The sequence below is a fragment of the Poecilia mexicana genome, unplaced genomic scaffold (genome assembly GCF_051168715.1).
Source record: "Poecilia mexicana isolate PSO_F unplaced genomic scaffold, ASM5116871v1 scaffold_17, whole genome shotgun sequence".
NCBI lineage: Eukaryota > Metazoa > Chordata > Actinopteri > Cyprinodontiformes > Poeciliidae > Poecilia > Poecilia mexicana.
Genome location: NW_028263386.1, coordinates 27,632,351 through 27,651,691, shown reverse-complemented (window position 1 = coordinate 27,651,691; position 19,341 = coordinate 27,632,351). Strand labels below are relative to the sequence as shown.

The following is a 19,341-nucleotide window of genomic DNA, read 5'->3' as shown; positions in this document are numbered from 1 at the left end:
CACATGTTGCTGTGTTTGGCATTTCTCATACAGATAAAAGTACCACATTTTCTAAAGAAGCTTTGACGCGACATCATGTTTGATTCTTTTAATAACAGCCATATACAGGAGATCTGGAGTCTTAGGAAACCCAGATAACAGATAAAAAAAAAATAAACAACAATATGTTCCTCTTCAGTCCTCTAAAACATGGCTGAGCATTTAAACAGGCCCAGCAGCAGATCAGGAAGGGTTACAAATGTTAAATGTTTCACCTACAAGTGAAGGTTTCAAAAAACACAGAGAAAAGAAGAAAAACGAGAGAATGTGCAGTTTACTACAACAGCGTGTTAGGCCAATTATAGGTAGAAAAATAAGAAGTACATTTTTGGCAAAAAATGAAATTTTGATATTAAGCTCAGAAATTTTCTGGGGGAAAAAACTCTGTAAATTTCATAAATGTCCATTTTTTTCTAGAAAATTTGAGATTAATCTCAAAATTTCAGTTTATTGACAGAAATGTACTCATTTTTTCTATTCTAATGGCCCTTATTACACCATCATAGTTTAGTCCTCCATCACATCATCTGTAACCTGCTTCCTGAACTAATCACATGAGGTAAATCCAATAGGACCAGGCTCTCTGTTTCAACTCAAACAACAGTGGGGCATTTAGTTTTTTTTGGCATCGACTCTTCTTTCTCTGATCCATCAGCTCCATCCCCCAGCAGCAGCTCCAGCTCTGTTCTTGTTCTGTTGGCTTCCTTCATGTTTCAATGGAGGTATTTTCATCTCAGAGAAAAAAAAAAAAGCATTTAGGAGCTACGAATTAAAGGAATACTTTTAATGTTGAAATCAAACTTGATTAATAGTGTAAATGAGGAAAAAAAACAAAAAACATCTCGACATCAGAGAACCAAAAGTAACATCTAAACATGCAAAAAGACAAAGTTGGCGTCAATATATATAGATATATACATATTTTAATACATTTAAGAGATTGCTGCCCCCAGGTGTAGTACAGCGCCTTGCAAAAGTATTCACACTCCTTTGTTTCCACAAAGCAAACCATTGGTGATGATCAACAGAAAGTTAGTGCATAATTGTAAAGTTCATGGAAAGGCATAATTGTTTTTAAAATAAAAGTGAAAAGTGTGTCAAACATTTTTTCAGCACCTTTACTTTGATACTCCTGAATAAAAATCCATAGCAACCAAATGACCAGAATTTAATCTGGCCCCATTAGGGGACCAGCATCACCATAGCGACTAGAGAACCCCGGCAGTAGATCAGGGAGGAAAGTGTGGAGAAGTTTAAAGCAGAGATGTAGGAGGTCTCACGATCTCTGAAAAATTATTGACATCTAGCATGTAAGATAAAAACAACTGTGTCTAGAGAACTCCTTGAGTGGCAGAGTTTTAGCTTCACCTGGTTCAAATTCTCTAAAAAAAAAAAATATATCTTGTCCAATTATTAATTGGTTAACAAGCAGAGTCCAGCAGAAAGGCCTGATCTGTTCATGTGTTAAAGGATTTTTAGCTGCAGATGATTCCTTTGATACAAATGATCAAGTGTTCACTAAAACAACACTGTTATTGCATTTTAGGGAATAAAATGTTAATTTTCTTATTTAAGAAAATGAATTATCTGTTTATTTGCGCCTTCTCGTGCATTTCTAATGTGTAAAATAATCTTAAGTGTTTTTTTTTCCTTTTCTTGTAATATTTCTTTTTATCAACTTATTTTATTATCATTCTTGTACAGCACTTTGATGCAGTTTTACACCCGTTTTTAAAATGCCTATATAAATTTTGACATTGACATTGACAAATGAAAAATCTGGAAAATGTGCCAATTTTTTAAGAGATTACTTGTCAGAATACTGCGACAGACTGGTGACCTGTCCAGGGTGACCCCGCCTTTCACAAGGAACGTTAGCTGGAGAGGGGCACCAGCAACCCTCCCGACCCCACTAGGGACTATGGTGTTAGAAAATGGATGGATGGATGGAAGGAAGGATGGACTTGTAAGAATAATTCATTACTAAAATAATGGTTAGTTGCAGCTCTGGTAAATATTAATTGTAGACTCCACAAGACAGAAAAGTAGGAAAAAAGATACCGTTAAAGGGAAGCACAAGAAGTCCTGGGTTCAATTCCCGTTTTCTGACCATTTACCACCGGTCTTCCCCTTCCATCCTGTCAAAATTCTGTTTAATAAAGGCCACTAAAGCCAAAACTGATCCAGGTCAGTCAGGTGGGCAGAGCCAGATGAAACACAAAAAACCGCCATAAACCAAGCTCTTCCTCTTTCCCCAGGAGAGCAGCAGCTGGAGTTTTTATTTGATGTGGTTCATTGTGTCTGTACATCATAGAAACTTCCAATAAAAATACATGGCCGTTCGGAGCTGCAACACCACAAATGTGTGAATACTGTAGCAAGGCGCTTTGTAAAGGGACATAAAGTGATTCTTCACTGCTAAAAATCAAACTTTTAATTTTCCTTTGTCAATTCAAAATTCCACGTCGGCCTTATGCATCTCATTCATAAAAAGTATCCAAACGAAGCAGAATAAACTGTACTGAGACATTTAAAAACTAATCTTTTTAAAAGACAACAGAAAATGACAGGATTATTTTTTTAAAGATACAAGTCAGAGAGCTCCTGAGCCAGAAGGAGCTCCAGGTTCATCGTCCTCGATAGCAAGGCAGTTGTCAAAAAGAAGGCGGTTTCTGGTGAACAAATCCTACAGGAAATATCCGACTAAAGCATTCTGATGTCTAATGAGGTATCGTTCTGTTCCCAATGGAGCTGTTTGTAGTTTAGTATTCTTTATCCGCTCCTCTGATGCGTTTACCATGACGACAATCTGAGGATGATGTCAGAAACTTTGGTGATTTTCCTTCGTCTTGTTCAGCCTGGCAGACAAAACTCGGAATTCATGAGACAAACCCGTTCCAGTCATGATGTGCAGCATGGAGGAAAAAACTGTTTTGTCCTCTATGAGGATCCGTAGCAGGGTGCTGCTGTTCCCTGCGTGAGGCTGAGTTTAGTCGACATGACATGCGGGCTGCAGCGGCCACATTGGATCTCAGCGTGCGGAGCTGCATTCTGGCACCGGAGAGACCGGGTTGGCAACAAGACGGGAAAGGGAGGATGGACGGCCAGCTGGTACTGCGCCTCACAAGCATACAGAAGGACGGTGATGAGTCAGGAGGTGGTGGCCGGGCAGGCTAGGGGGTGGAGCTACTGCCCTGGGACATACGGCCAGCTGATGGAGCTTCCGGACAGCTGCATGTCTCGGATCAGTGTCTCGATGGGGGTCTTCCCCACCAGGCGCATGAAGAAGAGCTGGGAGATGAGGCTGGCGGGGACGGCGCGCAGCGCCGGCAGGCGCAGCAGCAGCCGGCCGAAGCGCTGCGGCTGCGACGGGTACTGCATGCGCTCGTACTCCGTCAGCGCCACCTGGGCCTTCTCCTGCAGTGACTCCACGTGGACTGGGTCGGTCAGACCGCAGGCATCTGCAGAGAGGAGGAGCAGAGGGAGGGGAGGTTATTTAACGGTGTGGGAAGGTTACATAAAGGAGTCGTGATGAGCTGAGAGAATAAACCACTCCACAGCTGATCTCAACTTTATCTAAAAAACCTAAACACTTCATGTTGAGCTGCTTCTTAAACGTTTCCTGTCACAATAAGCAATACATCAGTCAATCACATGATAAATTCAAACGAGTTCAATAATTTCCACTGGCATGATTTATTGTTTTTCTCTACCAAAAACTGGATGATAAAAGCTTCCTCCTCCCCTTTCTTCTTCATGATTAATTTTGTTGTTTATTTTGTATATTTAAAATGTCTTCCAATTCCAATGTTAAATGTTTATTATAATTTCAAGTTTATTCATCTTTGAGAATGTGTTCATTATTATGCCATCTCAAAACAACATTATTATTTTCTTGCAATAAATTCTGGGACAATTTATTGTTGAACAAAATTTGTAGTTGTGACTGATATTTCCAGCAGCAGTGCAGACGCTCGTTACCATAGATTTTCCCAGTATCTATTGAAGTAAATGATAATATTGATGTTTTGAGACCATTTTCAAGAAATACACAGAGAATGACATAATTCAAGTTCGTCCTCTCATTGACAAATAAATAAGTTTTACAACAGAACACTTGACACTGGAACTGGAAGATATTTCAAATATCAAAAATTAAGCAACCAAAAAGAATAAATAAAATAGGCATACAAACGCAACCAAAGCCATAAATAAAATGGATTGTGACGTCTGTCATTTCCCTTCAAAAAATATCAATCTTCAGAAAGAAAATTGAGCTAATTATAATTTATTGAGTGGTTAAAAGTGAACTTATCTGTTTTGACTGATTGAGTTGCTGTTTTTCTGAAACTTTTACTCAACTTGTTTTCTGTTTGCTATTTAATGTCTTCGTTTTATTTTTATTGCTTTTATCTTTGTTTTATGTTATGATGGTTGGCGTAAACTGTGAAGCACTTTGAAGCAGTTTTAATTGTGCTATACAAATAAATTTGACATTGATTACCTGATTAACTGCTTATTGTGACAAACTAATGGTGAAAAGCACAAAGCTGCACAATGATCACTGCTGTTGCTCAACTGCAGGAAACAAAACAGAACTACTGCAGTTTCATCAACAGGCCAACAGATGGCGCTACAGCAGGTCAGATCAATAATTGATATCAGCAATCGTTTCTTTTTTGCACACCAGTCGTCTGTTTCGACACATATTCTTCCGGCAGCCAGAAGTTTACATACAGCGAATAAAAAAAGACAAACACATTCTGAAGTTAAAGACCAAACTTCTCCTTTTTTATTCTCAGAATCACCAAAAGTGTTTCTGTTTGCTAAATGTCACAATACTGAGAGAAAGAATATGTTTAAAATTAAAGTATGCATGCATTAATTCTTATGGCTCTAAAAATAAAAAAAGGACTTGGAAAGGTTAACTTATTAAAATAAAGGTATCCAGTTTGCTTGATTGAAAAAAACACGTGTCTGCAATAAGCAATTAAATACATGATAAATTACAATGAGCTTGATAAATTCTATTCTGAATGATATTTTTGAAAAAAAAAATTGCTTACAGAGACATCATAATCTAATTTATGGTTTTGGTTACAAGTGGTTTTTATTTCCATTTTATTTATTGTTTTTGTTGTGTTTTATTTTATTTATTATCTTCCAGTTCCAGTATTGACTTGTTTAAAACATTAAAGTGTATTGGTCTTTGAGATGTTATATTAATATACTACTTAGAAATTATCTCAAAACACCAATATTATTATATTTCACAATAATTACTGGTACAATTTATCATCCAGCAACATTTGTTATTGTGACAGGCCTAACAAGGTTTGGGTCACACTGTCTTTGATAAACACAACTCCTGCTGTGTTTAACAAACTAATAATTCAATACAAAGATCAGTATTTGTGGATTTTACTGTGATGAATATCTAAAATATTTGAAAAAAAAAAAAAATCAGTTTAGGAAGCTAGAATGCTACTTGGCAGACTATTTGGCTAGTGTTCAAAAAGCAGTCAGTCCTGCAATGCCATTTGTTTTTCTTGGCTGTGACCTCAAGAATTAGATATGAAAGACTGGAGATGTCAGTTTCTGCTATAGTGCTCAGAGGGTTTCCATTGTGCTTATTCATTCATTCATATTTAGGTATATTTGTTGTTTGAACTATTAAAATAACTAGTTCTATGCAATTTTAGAGGGGTCACAAGTATTTGCAGATTTTAGCTGTTTGTAGCCCTTAACGCCCACAAAAACCACGGTCCCCTGTACTCTGAAATTAAGGAGAAGGCAAAGTGTGTTTATTAAAAGTTTAATATTTTGTGTTGGACCCCACATTTTTAAAATTACAATTAAAAGTCTCCGACATCACATCACGTGCTGACTCTTTAACAACATTTCAACCAGCATCACACTGAGAAGTACCTGGTATAATGAGTTCAGCAGAGGCACAGTTCCCCCAGGTGTTGCTAATTGCTGCTGGCTAGTGTGAAGGAGGTGAGGGAGATCGTCCAAGCAGCCATTTTGCGCAGCTGAATGGTTGCCATAGAGATTAAAGAATTTCTCAAACGTGCATAAAAAAATCGAAGCAACACTCCCGGTATGTTTATGATGAGGGAATAACATTATAACATGATGTAAAGCTCAAAAGTGGATATTATATGGTACTGCCCCTTTAATTCATGTGAACTCAGAACTGCAGTGAGGGAGAACAGTGACCCTTAGGACAGACATGAACAACAACAATCACCTGGTGAGAAGAGAGCGATGGCCTTGAGGCAGCTGTACTCAGCCGAGTCCACCTGCAGCCTCATCAGCTTCTCCACCTGGTCCTGGAACATCCTCACCTGGTCCATGAAGGACACCACACGCTCAGCCGACATGGGCGACGAGTGGAAGCCGGCCGCCGCCAGCAGGGGCGCCATGTGCAGCGGCAAGGCTGACTGAGCCGCGTTGAGGATGAAAAGCTCGCTCCAGCTCAGCCTCAGCAGCGCCACCTGTGGGTTGGAGGAACGGTCACAGCCTGGTTTTGTTCTTCGGTTTAATCTGACTGCAGTTTGTTTCTCAGAGGATTTTCAACAGATAAGAGTAAAAAAAAAAAAAAAAAAAACACAGACATGAAGCGCTGACCTGATCCGACACAGGCAGCTCAGGGAAGTAGGGAATGTTCCTGGCCCACTCTACGGTGCTGAAGAGCAGCCGAGCAGCCAGCTCACAGATGTTATCGATGCCCATGGCGTTGTCTGGACCCGCCTGCTGGTTGTACTGGTGTCCGTATCGGCTGTTGGGGTACGGCTCTGCCCGGAGTAGCTGGGATATGAGCTCCGACACCGGCTGGCCCCCTCCGCCGCCCCCATTGTTGTTGTAGAACTCACTCCCACCGATGCTGCTGGCACCACCTATGGGTGTGATGGAGGGACTGAGGCTCGGCTGAGGTGGGATCCGCCCGCGTTGAACTGCTGTAGTTTGGTTGGGGGACCAGGGGGGAAAAGGGAAGAAGGGAGGGAAACAGGAAGAAGGATTTTGGGGAGGTAAGAGAACAAACAAAATGTTTGAGAAGTTAAAGTATGTCACTTATCTGCAAAGAAGATGTTAAACTATGAGGTGGATATGAAGGCAGATGGGAACTTTAATAACAGCTTGAAGAATATCACTTTTAATACCGTCACAATAACCAGTTAATCAATCATATGATAAATTAAAATCAGGCCAGTAAGTTCCATTGTGATGATTAATATTTTTTGAAAGACAATTTTGACATCATTAGTTTTTTCATTTGTGATTTTTATTTCCATTTTATTTATTGTTTTTGGTCGTTTATTTTTTGTTGTTATTTATAATATCCTCCAGTTCTTGTGTTAAATGTTCTTTACAAAATTAACGTTTACTGATCTTTGAGAACAAACTTGCATTATTGCACCATTATTACTTGAAAATGGTCTCAACAATATTATCACTTACTGTAATAACTTCTGGGACAATTTATCGTCCAGTAAAATTTCTCATTGTGACAGGCGTAATCACTTTATTCAGAAATCTGAGCAAAAATATTAAATTCTTAAAAGGGCAGTATTATGCGTTTTCCAGGTCATTTTACAGCACAATACAGCTTTCTGGAAGCTGTATTGTACCTTCTGGAAGTCATCACAACATGGCTCCTCTAATATCCCTTTAACTACATTTTACCAGAGCTGCACTGAGACGTAGCTCCTATAATGAGCTCAACAGATCCGCAGTCCTGCCAGGTGATTGCTAATTGCTGCTGGCTAGTCTGAAGAAGCCGAGTGGGGTTGCTCTGTAATGTGGAAGCTCAGGAGCTACATCTATGTCTGTGTCCACCCAGGCATTTGGAACAGTGAATGGTTGCCATGGAGATTAAATGATTTCTCAAACACCCATGAAAGAATCAAGCCAACACTTTTGATGAGTGAACAACATGACGTAAAGCTAAAAAAGTGGATTTTACACGACACTGCCCGTTTAACAGACAGATTTTCCCTCTGAGGTCCAAATCGATCAGTGTCAGAAAAAGAAGGTTCACCATGACTTGCAGTATTACTGGTGAATCAGAGGGCAGCTGGATCACTGACTGCTACATTCAGGGAAAGGAGTTCATGTGGCGAGCTTTTGCAAGAACCAGCTCATCCCAGAGCGAGCTACAGAATTCTAAACAGGAACGCAGCAGAGATGCTGACCTCTGACCTCTCCATGCAGGCGGTGCAGCAGAGAGAAGTTTTCCACAGGGAGCCATAATGTGTCTCATTAGCATGCTTTATGATCTGTGATTATGAGGAAAGAAACAACTAAACACTCGAGAGAGGGCGTGCATGTCTGTGTCTACGTGCGTCTGTGTGTGTATGCGTGTGCCAAGCCACTACAGGGAAAAAGAGCACATGGTCAGCAGGATGGTTTAGGAGACACATCAGCAATGACAACAGAGGCAATGTGCAGATATAAGTTAGTCAAATTTAATGCCTTTTAAAACATTTTAAAACCTTGAATTAAATTTAAGACTGAAAAAAACCATAACTGACATTTGGGGAATCTTACTGTGTTACAATAAAGAATTGTAAAAATTGTGAAATTTGTCAGGTCTGTCTGTGGCTCTTGGCAGCAGCTTTGTCCTTCTCACACTGCATATGGCTCTCTGCAGCCTTAACCTACATAGTGCCAAGTAGAGATGCAGAAAATATTATATATATATATATATATATATATATATATATATATATATATATATATCAAAGTGATATGTTAATGCGATATGAAGTATACTCGCAAATAGGAGCGGCAAAGATGTACAACTTTAATACATTTTGAATCTATTCAGAATTCCCAGAAGCCAGGCGGCTAAGCTATCCTAATTTTATACACACACCTACTTTGGTTGAAGATAAAGCAATGGAATTTGATACAACATGGAACCTTAAAGGACATTAGTTTAAAACTGGTACTTTACACAGTCTCTTCCTCTTGTTAGTCACGTAGTTTAAATAGGAAAATGGACGTCTGAATTAAAAATTGTTTGAATCGAATCATGACCCTAAAAATCTCACTGACTGCTAGACGCTGAACGCTTCACATTACTAGTGCAGAGTATAAAAGTGTTTTTGCACAGAATATTTTTAATGAAAATTACCTTTCTGCTTAAATGACAGGCCTTAATAACTTGGAGGTTTGACTGGTTATTTTTTATTTTTGTATTTTCACCTGTAGAATATGAGCTCAGTCACCTAACACTGACTGTTCCTGCTCAGTTCTCTGTGTTATATCGTTTCTGTAGCTCAACACAGCCATGCAGCCACTAATGCTAAGCTATCTCGATCTGAGCCAAATCATGCTGCCCTGTTATTAATAACAGGCTGTTCAGTCACATGTAGCTTTTTCCCCACATGTACAGGAGGAGGAGCTGGATAAGGAACATCCCCCCCGGCCCCCCATTTCATTTTCTAAAAGCAGCTTATGCACGTGAGGAGGGAATTCTCAGGCTTTATTCCCGTATAAACGCACAATCAATGTTTCCAGTAATCCCAACTTGCCCCTCCCTGACTCGTCTTTTCTTGCTGATCAGACTGGACGGGAGCTGGCCAGTGGCAGCGGGTAGTTACCTTCTTTTCTCATGCCAACACGGAAACATTTCTTCAGACGGCAGTACTGGCACTGGTTCCTGTGGTGCTGGTCGATCTGACACTCCCTGTTGGACCTGAAAACATAGAAATAAGTCGACATGAAGACGTGCACATCGGATGTATTAACGATGCACAAAGGCATCAACGTTTTACGGCTTCCTGCATTGATTACGTTTGCTTTGTTGAAGGATTTGCATATGTACTGTCAATCAGAATAATGGGAAGCAGCTGGTTTCTGAAGTCACCTGATCTTCACACACGGGATGCATGCATGAATGTCTGGGTTGGTCAGTTTATGAGGCCAACAAAATGTTGACCTTTTATCTCCCTATAATGTCCAATATTTTACAGCAGTTTGGGTATTACTGCTGATACAAATCCATTCTCTATTAAGTCAGGTGTCAAAATGTCAGCCCAGTGGCCTTCATTGTTCAGAAACAGCTCCATTTTAACACATCTCAATCAGATAAATAGTATGGGCGCACTGATTGCAGTTTTCTGGCCAATCACAATTTCTGAAAAGCCTGACCCGTCGATTCAAAGCTGGGTTTGGTATCTGTAGGCAGATACTGATTTTTTTAATCTAAAAAGTTGATAAATATAGCGACAAAGTTGCTAAGTTGCCAATACTGGGGGTGACTGTTGATAATAGTGCATGTGTAGACCGAACCTGGTGAGCAATCAATGCTCTCTCATGGCGGTGGATGATTTTCAGGCTTTTGTAGATGTAGATAAGATCAGGTCAGTTTCACATGCAAATATTGGTCCATCACCAAACTCCAAAAAGTAAGGAAATCAGGGCCAACTTATCGGTTCCACTTTCAGTTACAGATGGCAACATCGCCACCGCTGTCATAATCAAAACATTAAATTACATTAGCAGAAGGAAGAATAACATCAAGTAAAATCTGATCATGTCATACATTTTATAATAAAGTTTTATCTAAATTCAGTATTTGTGATTTTTTTCTGTGTAGCAGCAATGCAAGGCACCAGATAAACTCCTGGAATAAATCTGCTTTCTGCATATATAAATCTCTGGCTGAACATGGTTCTCCAGCAAGCCGTTCAGAAATCAACCTGAGCCTTATGTACGTCATGTTGTGCATAAAGTACCACTTGATCACATTCTCAATACAATAATGTTGCTCATCAGTTTGACTAGCACTCAGTCTGGTATGAATTATTTAACATGATACAAGAAATATCCAAAGACCCGTAGAACTATGTTCATCATCTTCCTCCTCTGTACCTGTTAGGACAAAAAAAACTGAAGTCATCTTGCTCTATTGTAAACCTACTGATATGAATAAAAGCTGTATCTACAGCCTGAAACCAATACTTCCTGTTACAGTCACATGCATTAACGGGTTATGAAAGCAGATTTTTCCACGTTGCTCTTTATTAGTAGATGGTTGAATCATTCACACATCAAAACCGTTCCATAATCTTCAATTTGTCAGAGCTGAAACTGTGAGTCAAAAAAGAAAAAAGAAAAAATCTAACTACCTTGGTCCACTTTCATACACATTACCTGAGATGGATTCAGCTTTGGGGTGTTGGGTGATGAAGTTAATCATTAGACGTGCCCTTAAGGTCAAGACTGCAATGATAGAAGTTCTGCTCTGAACTGGAACATGGTGAGCGTTCGATGCCGAGTTTATATTTTCAGTTGAAAAGTAATGAATTGTTAAAGGGTAGCGTGGCAAAACTCCCTGCAGCTGAAGGTGACCTTTTCTTTCCCGTTCTCTGGATGTCAAAAAGCAGCGTGACTAAACGCAGATTTCCTTCTATGTCCCATATATTTTTTTATTCAAAATTACGGATCTACTTTCCAAACAATGAGGACAGATAATTGCCTATCCCTGGCAAAACTGCTTGGAGGTAGTTGGGTCAGTTGCTATGGAGACAGTATCCATTTTAACAGCTGGACATTCTGACATTGAGAAACATGCCTGAAAAATGTAAACACTGTTTGACTGTGCAACTATTGACACATTATTTTCAAACCGTCCAGAACAGGGGTGTCAAAACGTTTTGCATCAAGGGCCAAAATCTAAGACTTGAGTTCAAAATGTTTTATTTTCTCCTTAGTTAAAAACGCAAAAACCTTATTGTGATTTATTTATCTTTTTCCTGCACAATAACAAATTAAACACGTAATATGTATCCCTTATGCTTACAATAATTTAACTATTTGGGCTAATTATTAAGGATGCACAGATCCACTTTTTTCACCAATACTGATACAGATATCTGAGGGCTAGTATCAGCCAATATCGATTTGATACAGAAAAACAGCTGAATGACATTGTTTTAACAGACATAAATGTACTGAATTACAAGTGTGATGTACTGCTGCAGTAGATTTTTGACCACTAGCTCAGTCAAACATGTAAAAATAACTTTAATTTGTTCAGTCAGTATAATTAGGAGTAGAACTCTCAATGTAAAATACATGATAAAGAAACTCAAACAGGTTGACTATGTTGGTCAAACATGTGGTAACACTTTATTTGAAGGGGTGTGCATAAGACTGACATGACACTGCCATAAACATGACATAACACCTGTCATGAACATGAAGGAGTCTTTATGACTGTTTATGACTAGAGATGTGCCAATCGATCGGTCACCGATCATAATCGGCCGATTTCCGTGAAAAAGTGTATGATCGGTGATCGCCGATCACGGTCTCTTGTTGCCGATCATACAAACCGATCACCTGCATCTCATTTCGCAGCCTGCCTGTGCAGCTGGTCTCCTCTTTCCTTCACACTGTGCAAGCGCGCAGCAGCAAATCCTAAGCGATGTCGTGAATGGGGAAGTTTGCATGTTGCGGCGGAAAATTGAAGCAGTCAAAATGCATCAACAAGACGAATCTAATTTGGCATAAAAACAATGCCATACTTGACGGAGTTTGGCTACATCGAGGCTCACTGCATTAAAAAAAGACATATGGAGGATCAGACAGCAGGTAAAGCAGCGCACAGCTACAAACACTCACCCGGATTAGCATGACGGTCAGAAAGCTAAACAAATAGCCCGCAAAATTATTTATGTCTTCGAGCTGCGATGTAAGACGCTGCTACGCGCTACAGGTAGTAATATTTCAGACGGGGCGCCGCACAGACATAATATAACAGTAGACCCAGCATTGGCTGCTCCGGCGCAGGAAATACGGCGGCCATCTTGGAGCGGTCGTCCCTCCTACTTTGCTCAACCACAACGGCAGAAGATGCCTCAGCACTGAGGGATATTGTTGTTCGGATCGATGGACTATTGATGTGAGGGCTCCACAAACAACATTTCACAAGTAAGATGGACATATTATTGTGTATTTGTGATTAGAATATTACTTTACTGTATTTATGTCCACAGGCGAGATACCAACTAATATTAGCTACAGTGTTTGGTGTAATACCGGGGTTCAGCCCCGCTATGAAGGCTAAATGAGATTCCGTAAATCTAAAAAAATTATTTATTCTCCAACATTGACTTAGATTATCTGACACAAGATCCTACATTAGAAATTAAACAATATTATAAAACTTATATTATGCGTTATAACTGAAATATTATCTTTGGACCTAGAGGAGCGAACTAGAATCAATGCTCAGCTTCAGTTATTACAACTGAAAACCAGAGATCAGCCCGAAACCTGGGAGTAGTGATGGTCTCTGACCTGAACCTTCAGACCCACATTAAGACAGTCACAAAGTCGGCCTTCTATCACCTGAAGAACATCTCCAGGATTAGAGGACTTATGTCTCAGCGCGATCTAGAGAAACTCATCCATGCATTTATCTTCAGCCGCATTGATTATTGCAACAGCGTCTTCACAGGTCTGACTAACAAATCAATCAAACGGTTGCAGCTGATCCAGAACGCTGCTGCTCGGGTTCTCACTAAAAGCAGGAAGATAGAGCACATAACACCAGTTTTAAAGTCCCTACACTGGCTCCCTGTAGCTCAAAGAATAGACTTTAAAATACTGTTGTTAGTTTATAAATCACTGAACGGCTTAGCACCACAATACCTTAAATATCTGTTATTGCTGTATCAACCGTCTTGACCAGTGTTTCTCAACCTTTTTTGGGCCAGCGCCCCCGTAGCCTTTATCCCCCCCCCCACCAAAGAATTTGTAGGCTACTTTGCACTGATTATTATTTTATTATTAAGATTACCATCACTATTGTAGAAGTTTTGATTTTTATGCTTGTTTCTGTATTTATCATCAAAATAATTTCCCAGAGAACAAAAAAGCCATTTGAATAGAAATTATTTTCACAGGCGTCTACAAAAAATGCAATGAATGGATATTCAACTTAAAATCCGTAGGCCTAACAGCAGCCAATCAGAGTGGAAAAAATATTCTTGTTCTGTGCCATTTTCTATTTGTCAAATATTACACAAAATGACCAGTTAAAAGATGTACAACAATAGCAGTTTAAACTTTGAACTATTTGCAAACCGACTGAGCTCTGCAACATTAAAACATGGATAGAACTGTAGCTACATTAATCATAGCTCTTCTTCTCTTCAGTGTTTGTCAGTTTCTGGTGGAGAAGCTCTGTGCTGCCTTCAGGCGAATGGGACATCAGAGTATCATCCATAAAACTTCACCCACATGGCATTTATTGTACAAACCAGAGCTTTCAGTGGAAAAACAAAAGTCCCAGGTCCTTTTAATGCCATACAAATTTGAGACAGAAACATGGATTTTATCTTTATGTAGACCTGTCTATTGATTTATAGATTAATAGTTTTACTGGACAAAAATTACAAAGAACATATCTGGTTCTTAATCAAATCCTAATGAGTCAAATTGAAAGTGTCATGGAGTGTCATTTAGTTTCCTTTGACTAGTATTGTCCTCTCTTGGTTTATTGCTATGTCCACTTTAGTTTCTTTCCTGTTGCTAGATTTATTTTATAATTTATTGACACTCACCATCAGTAATCTTCACTCATCACCTGCTGAGCCGCCTAATCGTCATGTGTTTCACATCATGTGTTGATTTTTCTCCGTTCAGCGATGGATTCTCTGTTTTTATGCCATAATTCAAATCTAGTTCGTCGCTCCGTTTTATGTCCCGCTTCTCCCGTTTCAGAGTTTTGCGCGTCTTTTTTATTTTATTAATCCCCTAAGGTGCAGGGCGGTCGGGAAAAGGCAGACTGACATAAACCTTTTAAAGCAACGGAAACAATTTCGATATTCTGATTATTGAAATTTAAAAGTGCTGTGGTAGTACCGTTGTTCTATCACACCGGTTTCATACCGGATCACTTACAGCACCAGTGTTAACGCTATAAAATGAACGCTCTCTATCGTGGTATCACTATGGAGAGATTTCTTTATTTAAATGGGTTCATTTTTCAGAGGGATACACAGTGAGGGTATCATAATTTTAGTAATAACATGTTTATAAGAGTGATTTTCTGTTGTCCTTCCATGGAAGCGGGCAGCTTTCAAATGTAAATAAAACACTTTTTAATATAAGTTGCTGCTTTGACATGATCACAGAACTGACAAAACATATGTACAAAAATACCAGACAAAGTGAATCACAGCATGATACACGCCGATACATCATTGTGCCTGCTAAACACATAATGCTGAGTGGAGTGGTGTACCGCTCCAAGATGGCCGCCCTAAATCTCGTCAGCGACAATAGGCGAGAGCGGTCCATGAGGCTTCTATTCTTATATTATTTCTTTGGGGCGCCACTTCTGCTCCACCTGGTAATCACTCTCACACCGAACCTCTGTTTAAAGCTGCAGCATCTAACCTAAAAAAAATTATTTTACATACGTATTAAAACTTTCGCTGTCCTAATATGAGACAGATAATCTCTGAAAAAATAATCGATCTCCGCCCTGTTCTGCATAATTACTCCGCTCAGTCAGAAACAGCCAATCAGAGCTAGCAGTAATCAGCTAGCCGCCATGCTATCAGGAAGTTTTCAGTCAGTAACTCAGGATTGTTTGTAATGGATCCTGTATTTGCCTTTGAATGTTAAGTTTTATACTTTAATTTTTTGGCAATGTTGAGAGGTTTTATTTTGACTTTCTGCATTATTTAGCCTCTTCAGAGCCTGCATATGTTTTCAGTCTGTTAAAGATAGTATTATTGATAGCAGTACAATTTGCACAATGCCCATTTTGTTTAGTTTTCTTCTTGGAAAAAGTTATTAAAAACAAGTTTTTGTCTAAATTAAGGTGAATTCATGGTTCCTTTTTCCACATAATGTAACCAGTAGTGTTTATGATTAAAAAAATAATAATTATCTGATCGGTATCGATCATCGGCCGTGATTGGCTCTCATGGGTGATCGGAATCGGCAGGAAAAAACATGATCGGCACATCTCTATTTATGACAGTTGTCATGAAGTGCCATTCGGTAAATAATGACACTTTTAATGCAAAGTTGCTCTAAAAGTTGCATTAAAAGTCCATTAAAAGTGCCAACCTTGCATGATTTTGTAAATAATGACAATTTAAAACTGCCAGGTCAAGCCTTGTCAGTCAGGGAGTGAATGTTTGTGGCACGACTTCCTACTAAATAAAAATAAAAGTTAAAAAAAAAATAAAAAAAGGCCAATAAAAAAAGTTCTTCGTGTATACTTAACATCTTTTGTTTAGGAAAATGCAAACTTGTCACAGGAAAATCTCATTCTAAAGAAACTACAAAAAAACATCCACTTGCATCATTATCAAATGCTGAGTGGCCAAATTTATACTAAATCATTGTCCTTAAGGACAATGACTTGGAGCTTCAATGTGTTTAAATAAAGAGAAAAACATTGTTCTTCATCAATCAGGCTCCAGGTTCCCTCGTGGCTTTCGCCAAACCTTGCTTTTGGTTGTTGGCGTGAGAAATGTGTGTGTTTGTGTGCATTTCCAGCAGTGTTGAGGACTTCGCTCTGCCCTGGTCCTTTACCTTTAGAAGTCTCACTGGACTGGCATCAAACTAGCACTTCAACACCTTCGTGACCCATTCAGGACTTCTCATCAAATTTCGTTTTTATCCAAACATCCATTTTTTGTGTATAAATCCATTTACTCCTGCCGATTACCTACAGTTCACTCAAACACTGACATCTATCAGCACTCTGTATTGACTTTAAGGAGTTTTATGATCCTCTCCACTGCTTCCACTGCCAGCCCCTTCGTAGTGTTCATGTTTCTTTCCAAACAGCCAGCTGTACCCACTCAACAGTCTGCAAGTGTTCCCCCTAACTCTAGTCATGTGCAGGTGTTTGTTTTAGAGCAATAGTTCACTAGCATTAGCATCAGGAAGATAACAATTTCTAATTTTCTTTAAGGCAGAGGTGTCCAAACTGTTTATCACACAGGAGTCAAAAGTACTCGTGGGCCAAGGTCACAAAAAAAACTAGTCCAGTAAATATAGTAGACCTTGTTTTGTAGGAAAGGGATGTTATTCATTGTAGCAAATTCTGCTTTTCAGTAAAAGTTTCTGGATAGACATGGTTCTACTCATTATAAAAGCTTGGTTATTAAAAGATGAATACTTTGTGTTGTACTTAACATTTTCCATTGTAAAAAAAATATGTCAGAAATAATTTTACACTGATTACACATAAAAAGTCTTCATGTGCATCAACCATCTGTGCAGGATGGGTCAAATTTGGATCGTTCTTTAACTGCAGTTGAGGCCACAAATGGCCCTCAGACCACATTTTGGACATCTTTGATCTGACATGTCAGTTAAAATTTTTTAAAGGACTTTACATTAATGGATAGGTTTTGCTAACCCATTTCTGATTGTATTAGAACTTGAAAAGGGGATCTGAGGAGGAAAAAGTTGGAAATCCTGATCTTTTTTTTTTAATTCCATTGTTTTTAAATCAACATTAAGCAATTCCAATTTCTCTACTTGAGCAGAAGAAAAAGACTGAATAATATAAAAAATGACATGTTTTAAAATACGCTTTTCAAAGCTTCTATCAGGGTTTGAGAAGTCATTTCTTTGAGTTCCTCTATATCAATAACAATACAATTCCCATGATGCCTCATCTCACCTGCATGTGTAGCTGAGGTTACGCCTGACGCTCCTCTTGAAGAAGCTCTTGCAGCCCTCGCAGGTGAACACACCGTAGTGTTTTCCGCTGGACTTGTCCCCGCACACCACGCAGTCCACCACGCAGGCCTTGTCCTCGTCCCCGGCCTCCATGTCGCTGCCCCCCGCTTGCGGAGACCCGTCCTCCTCCTCCCCCCGCAGGTAGCCCTTGTCCCCCAGCCCGTTGGTGCCCCCGTTGGGATCTCCCCAGCCCCCACTCACCATGGCCATCGCTTGGTTACGGAGTCAGCGCGGAAGAAAATGGGGCCAGGCAGCCGAGGTTTCTGGAAGCGGTCATAAAAACCCAGAGTCCGGACGGTGGTGTGTGTTCTCCCCTTTCTACCCGGACTGGTTTATCCTCTTCAGCTACCCTCCGTCTTCATTTAGTAGCTAATTCAAGTTAAATATGCAGAACTGGGGGAGGAGGGGAAGTCTGCAGGCTAAATAAGCAGTGCTGCCAATGTTTTAGTGGTAGAAATGAGGCCGTTTGGTTGTAGAAAGGAGAGTAGCTCAGTCCCCGCCCACTCCACTATGACCTGGAAACAGTGTGGAGTCACTGGGGCAACTTTTAGTTTGGCATTCCTTTGGATTTTAACACCTCTGTTGTTCTCCTCCGGTTCGGTGTCTTTGTGTCGCTCCGTCCGACGGGGGACACACTGCAGACCAACAACCTTTAACAGGAGACACAGAGTTTAGATAACAGTTCCCAGAGACAGACAGCTTCAGAACAGGCTGAGGACACGCGGGAGGGACGGCTGGCAGTCAAACTGTTGTTCTGTGTCTCTCCGTCTCATCAGTAGTAATGGCTGAAAAAGGACCTCAGCGCGGCTCGCCTTAGCACATGCCTGGAGAGCATTTGACCGCCCGTCTTAAAGCAGCCCACCCCGCACACACAGACATTATTATTTTAAATAGAAAATATGCGAGCTTACCTCAGTACAAACGGCTGTGCTTTTTGGCTTTTCTAGCTGAACACGAAGAAAGTCGTTTTTTTGTGTGTGTTTTTTTTATTATTATTAGTTAATCGGGTTAGATCCTCCTTCCGACCAGTGAGACCGAGAGCTCGGCTCTAATGTTCCGCAGCCATCCACTCTGAAGAACAAGCAGCATTGTGAGGACATCAAACACACGCAAAACGCCACTTTTCGTCTGATCGCGGGCTTCTTGTCTTCTTCTTCTCCCTTCTTGTTGAGGCGATGCCGACTTGCAGATGCTGCTGCGGCGGTGGATAAAGGCGACGCGGACCGCCCGCGGCTCGTACTCGCATCCAAAACACTCAATCAGATCATGCACACAAGGAAGTGCAGCCTTTCCACTGGTATTGGCTGCTGTCTGAGTCGGCTCGGCTCTGACAGGATCCTCGGGCTACTTCCTCCCTCACACAGAAAAAATGAAACAAAAACAAACGGGAAAAAAAATCAGGTTGAAGGAGAGCTTCTTGCTCTAATTCCTGTGGATGCTCTTCAGGCTTCTTCCTTAGTCCTTTGTCAGTGCTTTCCCACCAAGAACTAATGACTTGCGGCCTAGCCTTGCATGCTGTTTTACCTCTGTGTGTATGTGTGTGAAGCCTTTCCCCCCCCCTGGCTC

General features: G+C 40.1%; 1 protein-coding gene across 3 annotated transcripts; it reads right to left on the bottom strand.

Annotated features, from left to right (window-relative positions):
• Positions 1-73: 73 nt before the first annotated feature.
• Positions 74-19,321, bottom strand: nr2f6a (nuclear receptor subfamily 2, group F, member 6a). Of its 3 annotated transcripts, none has more exons than XM_014978759.2 (6): positions 18,687-19,321; positions 17,717-18,425; positions 9,651-9,745; positions 6,673-6,998; positions 6,293-6,539; positions 74-3,500 (listed from the first exon to the last, which is right to left on the bottom strand). In XM_014978759.2, the coding sequence occupies exons 2-6, from the start codon at positions 17,983-17,985 to the stop codon at positions 3,226-3,228; spliced, it is 1,212 nt and encodes a 403-aa protein (XP_014834245.1). In that variant the 5' UTR covers positions 17,986-18,425; positions 18,687-19,321; the 3' UTR covers positions 74-3,225. The 3 variants fall into 3 exon arrangements, with proteins under 3 accessions (XP_014834245.1, XP_014834244.1, XP_087870665.1); XM_014978758.2 differs by having other exon boundaries at positions 6,673-7,001; positions 18,687-19,319; XM_088014539.1 differs by lacking the exon at positions 18,687-19,321 and having other exon boundaries at positions 6,673-7,001; positions 17,717-18,495.
• Positions 19,322-19,341: the final 20 nt, after the last annotated feature.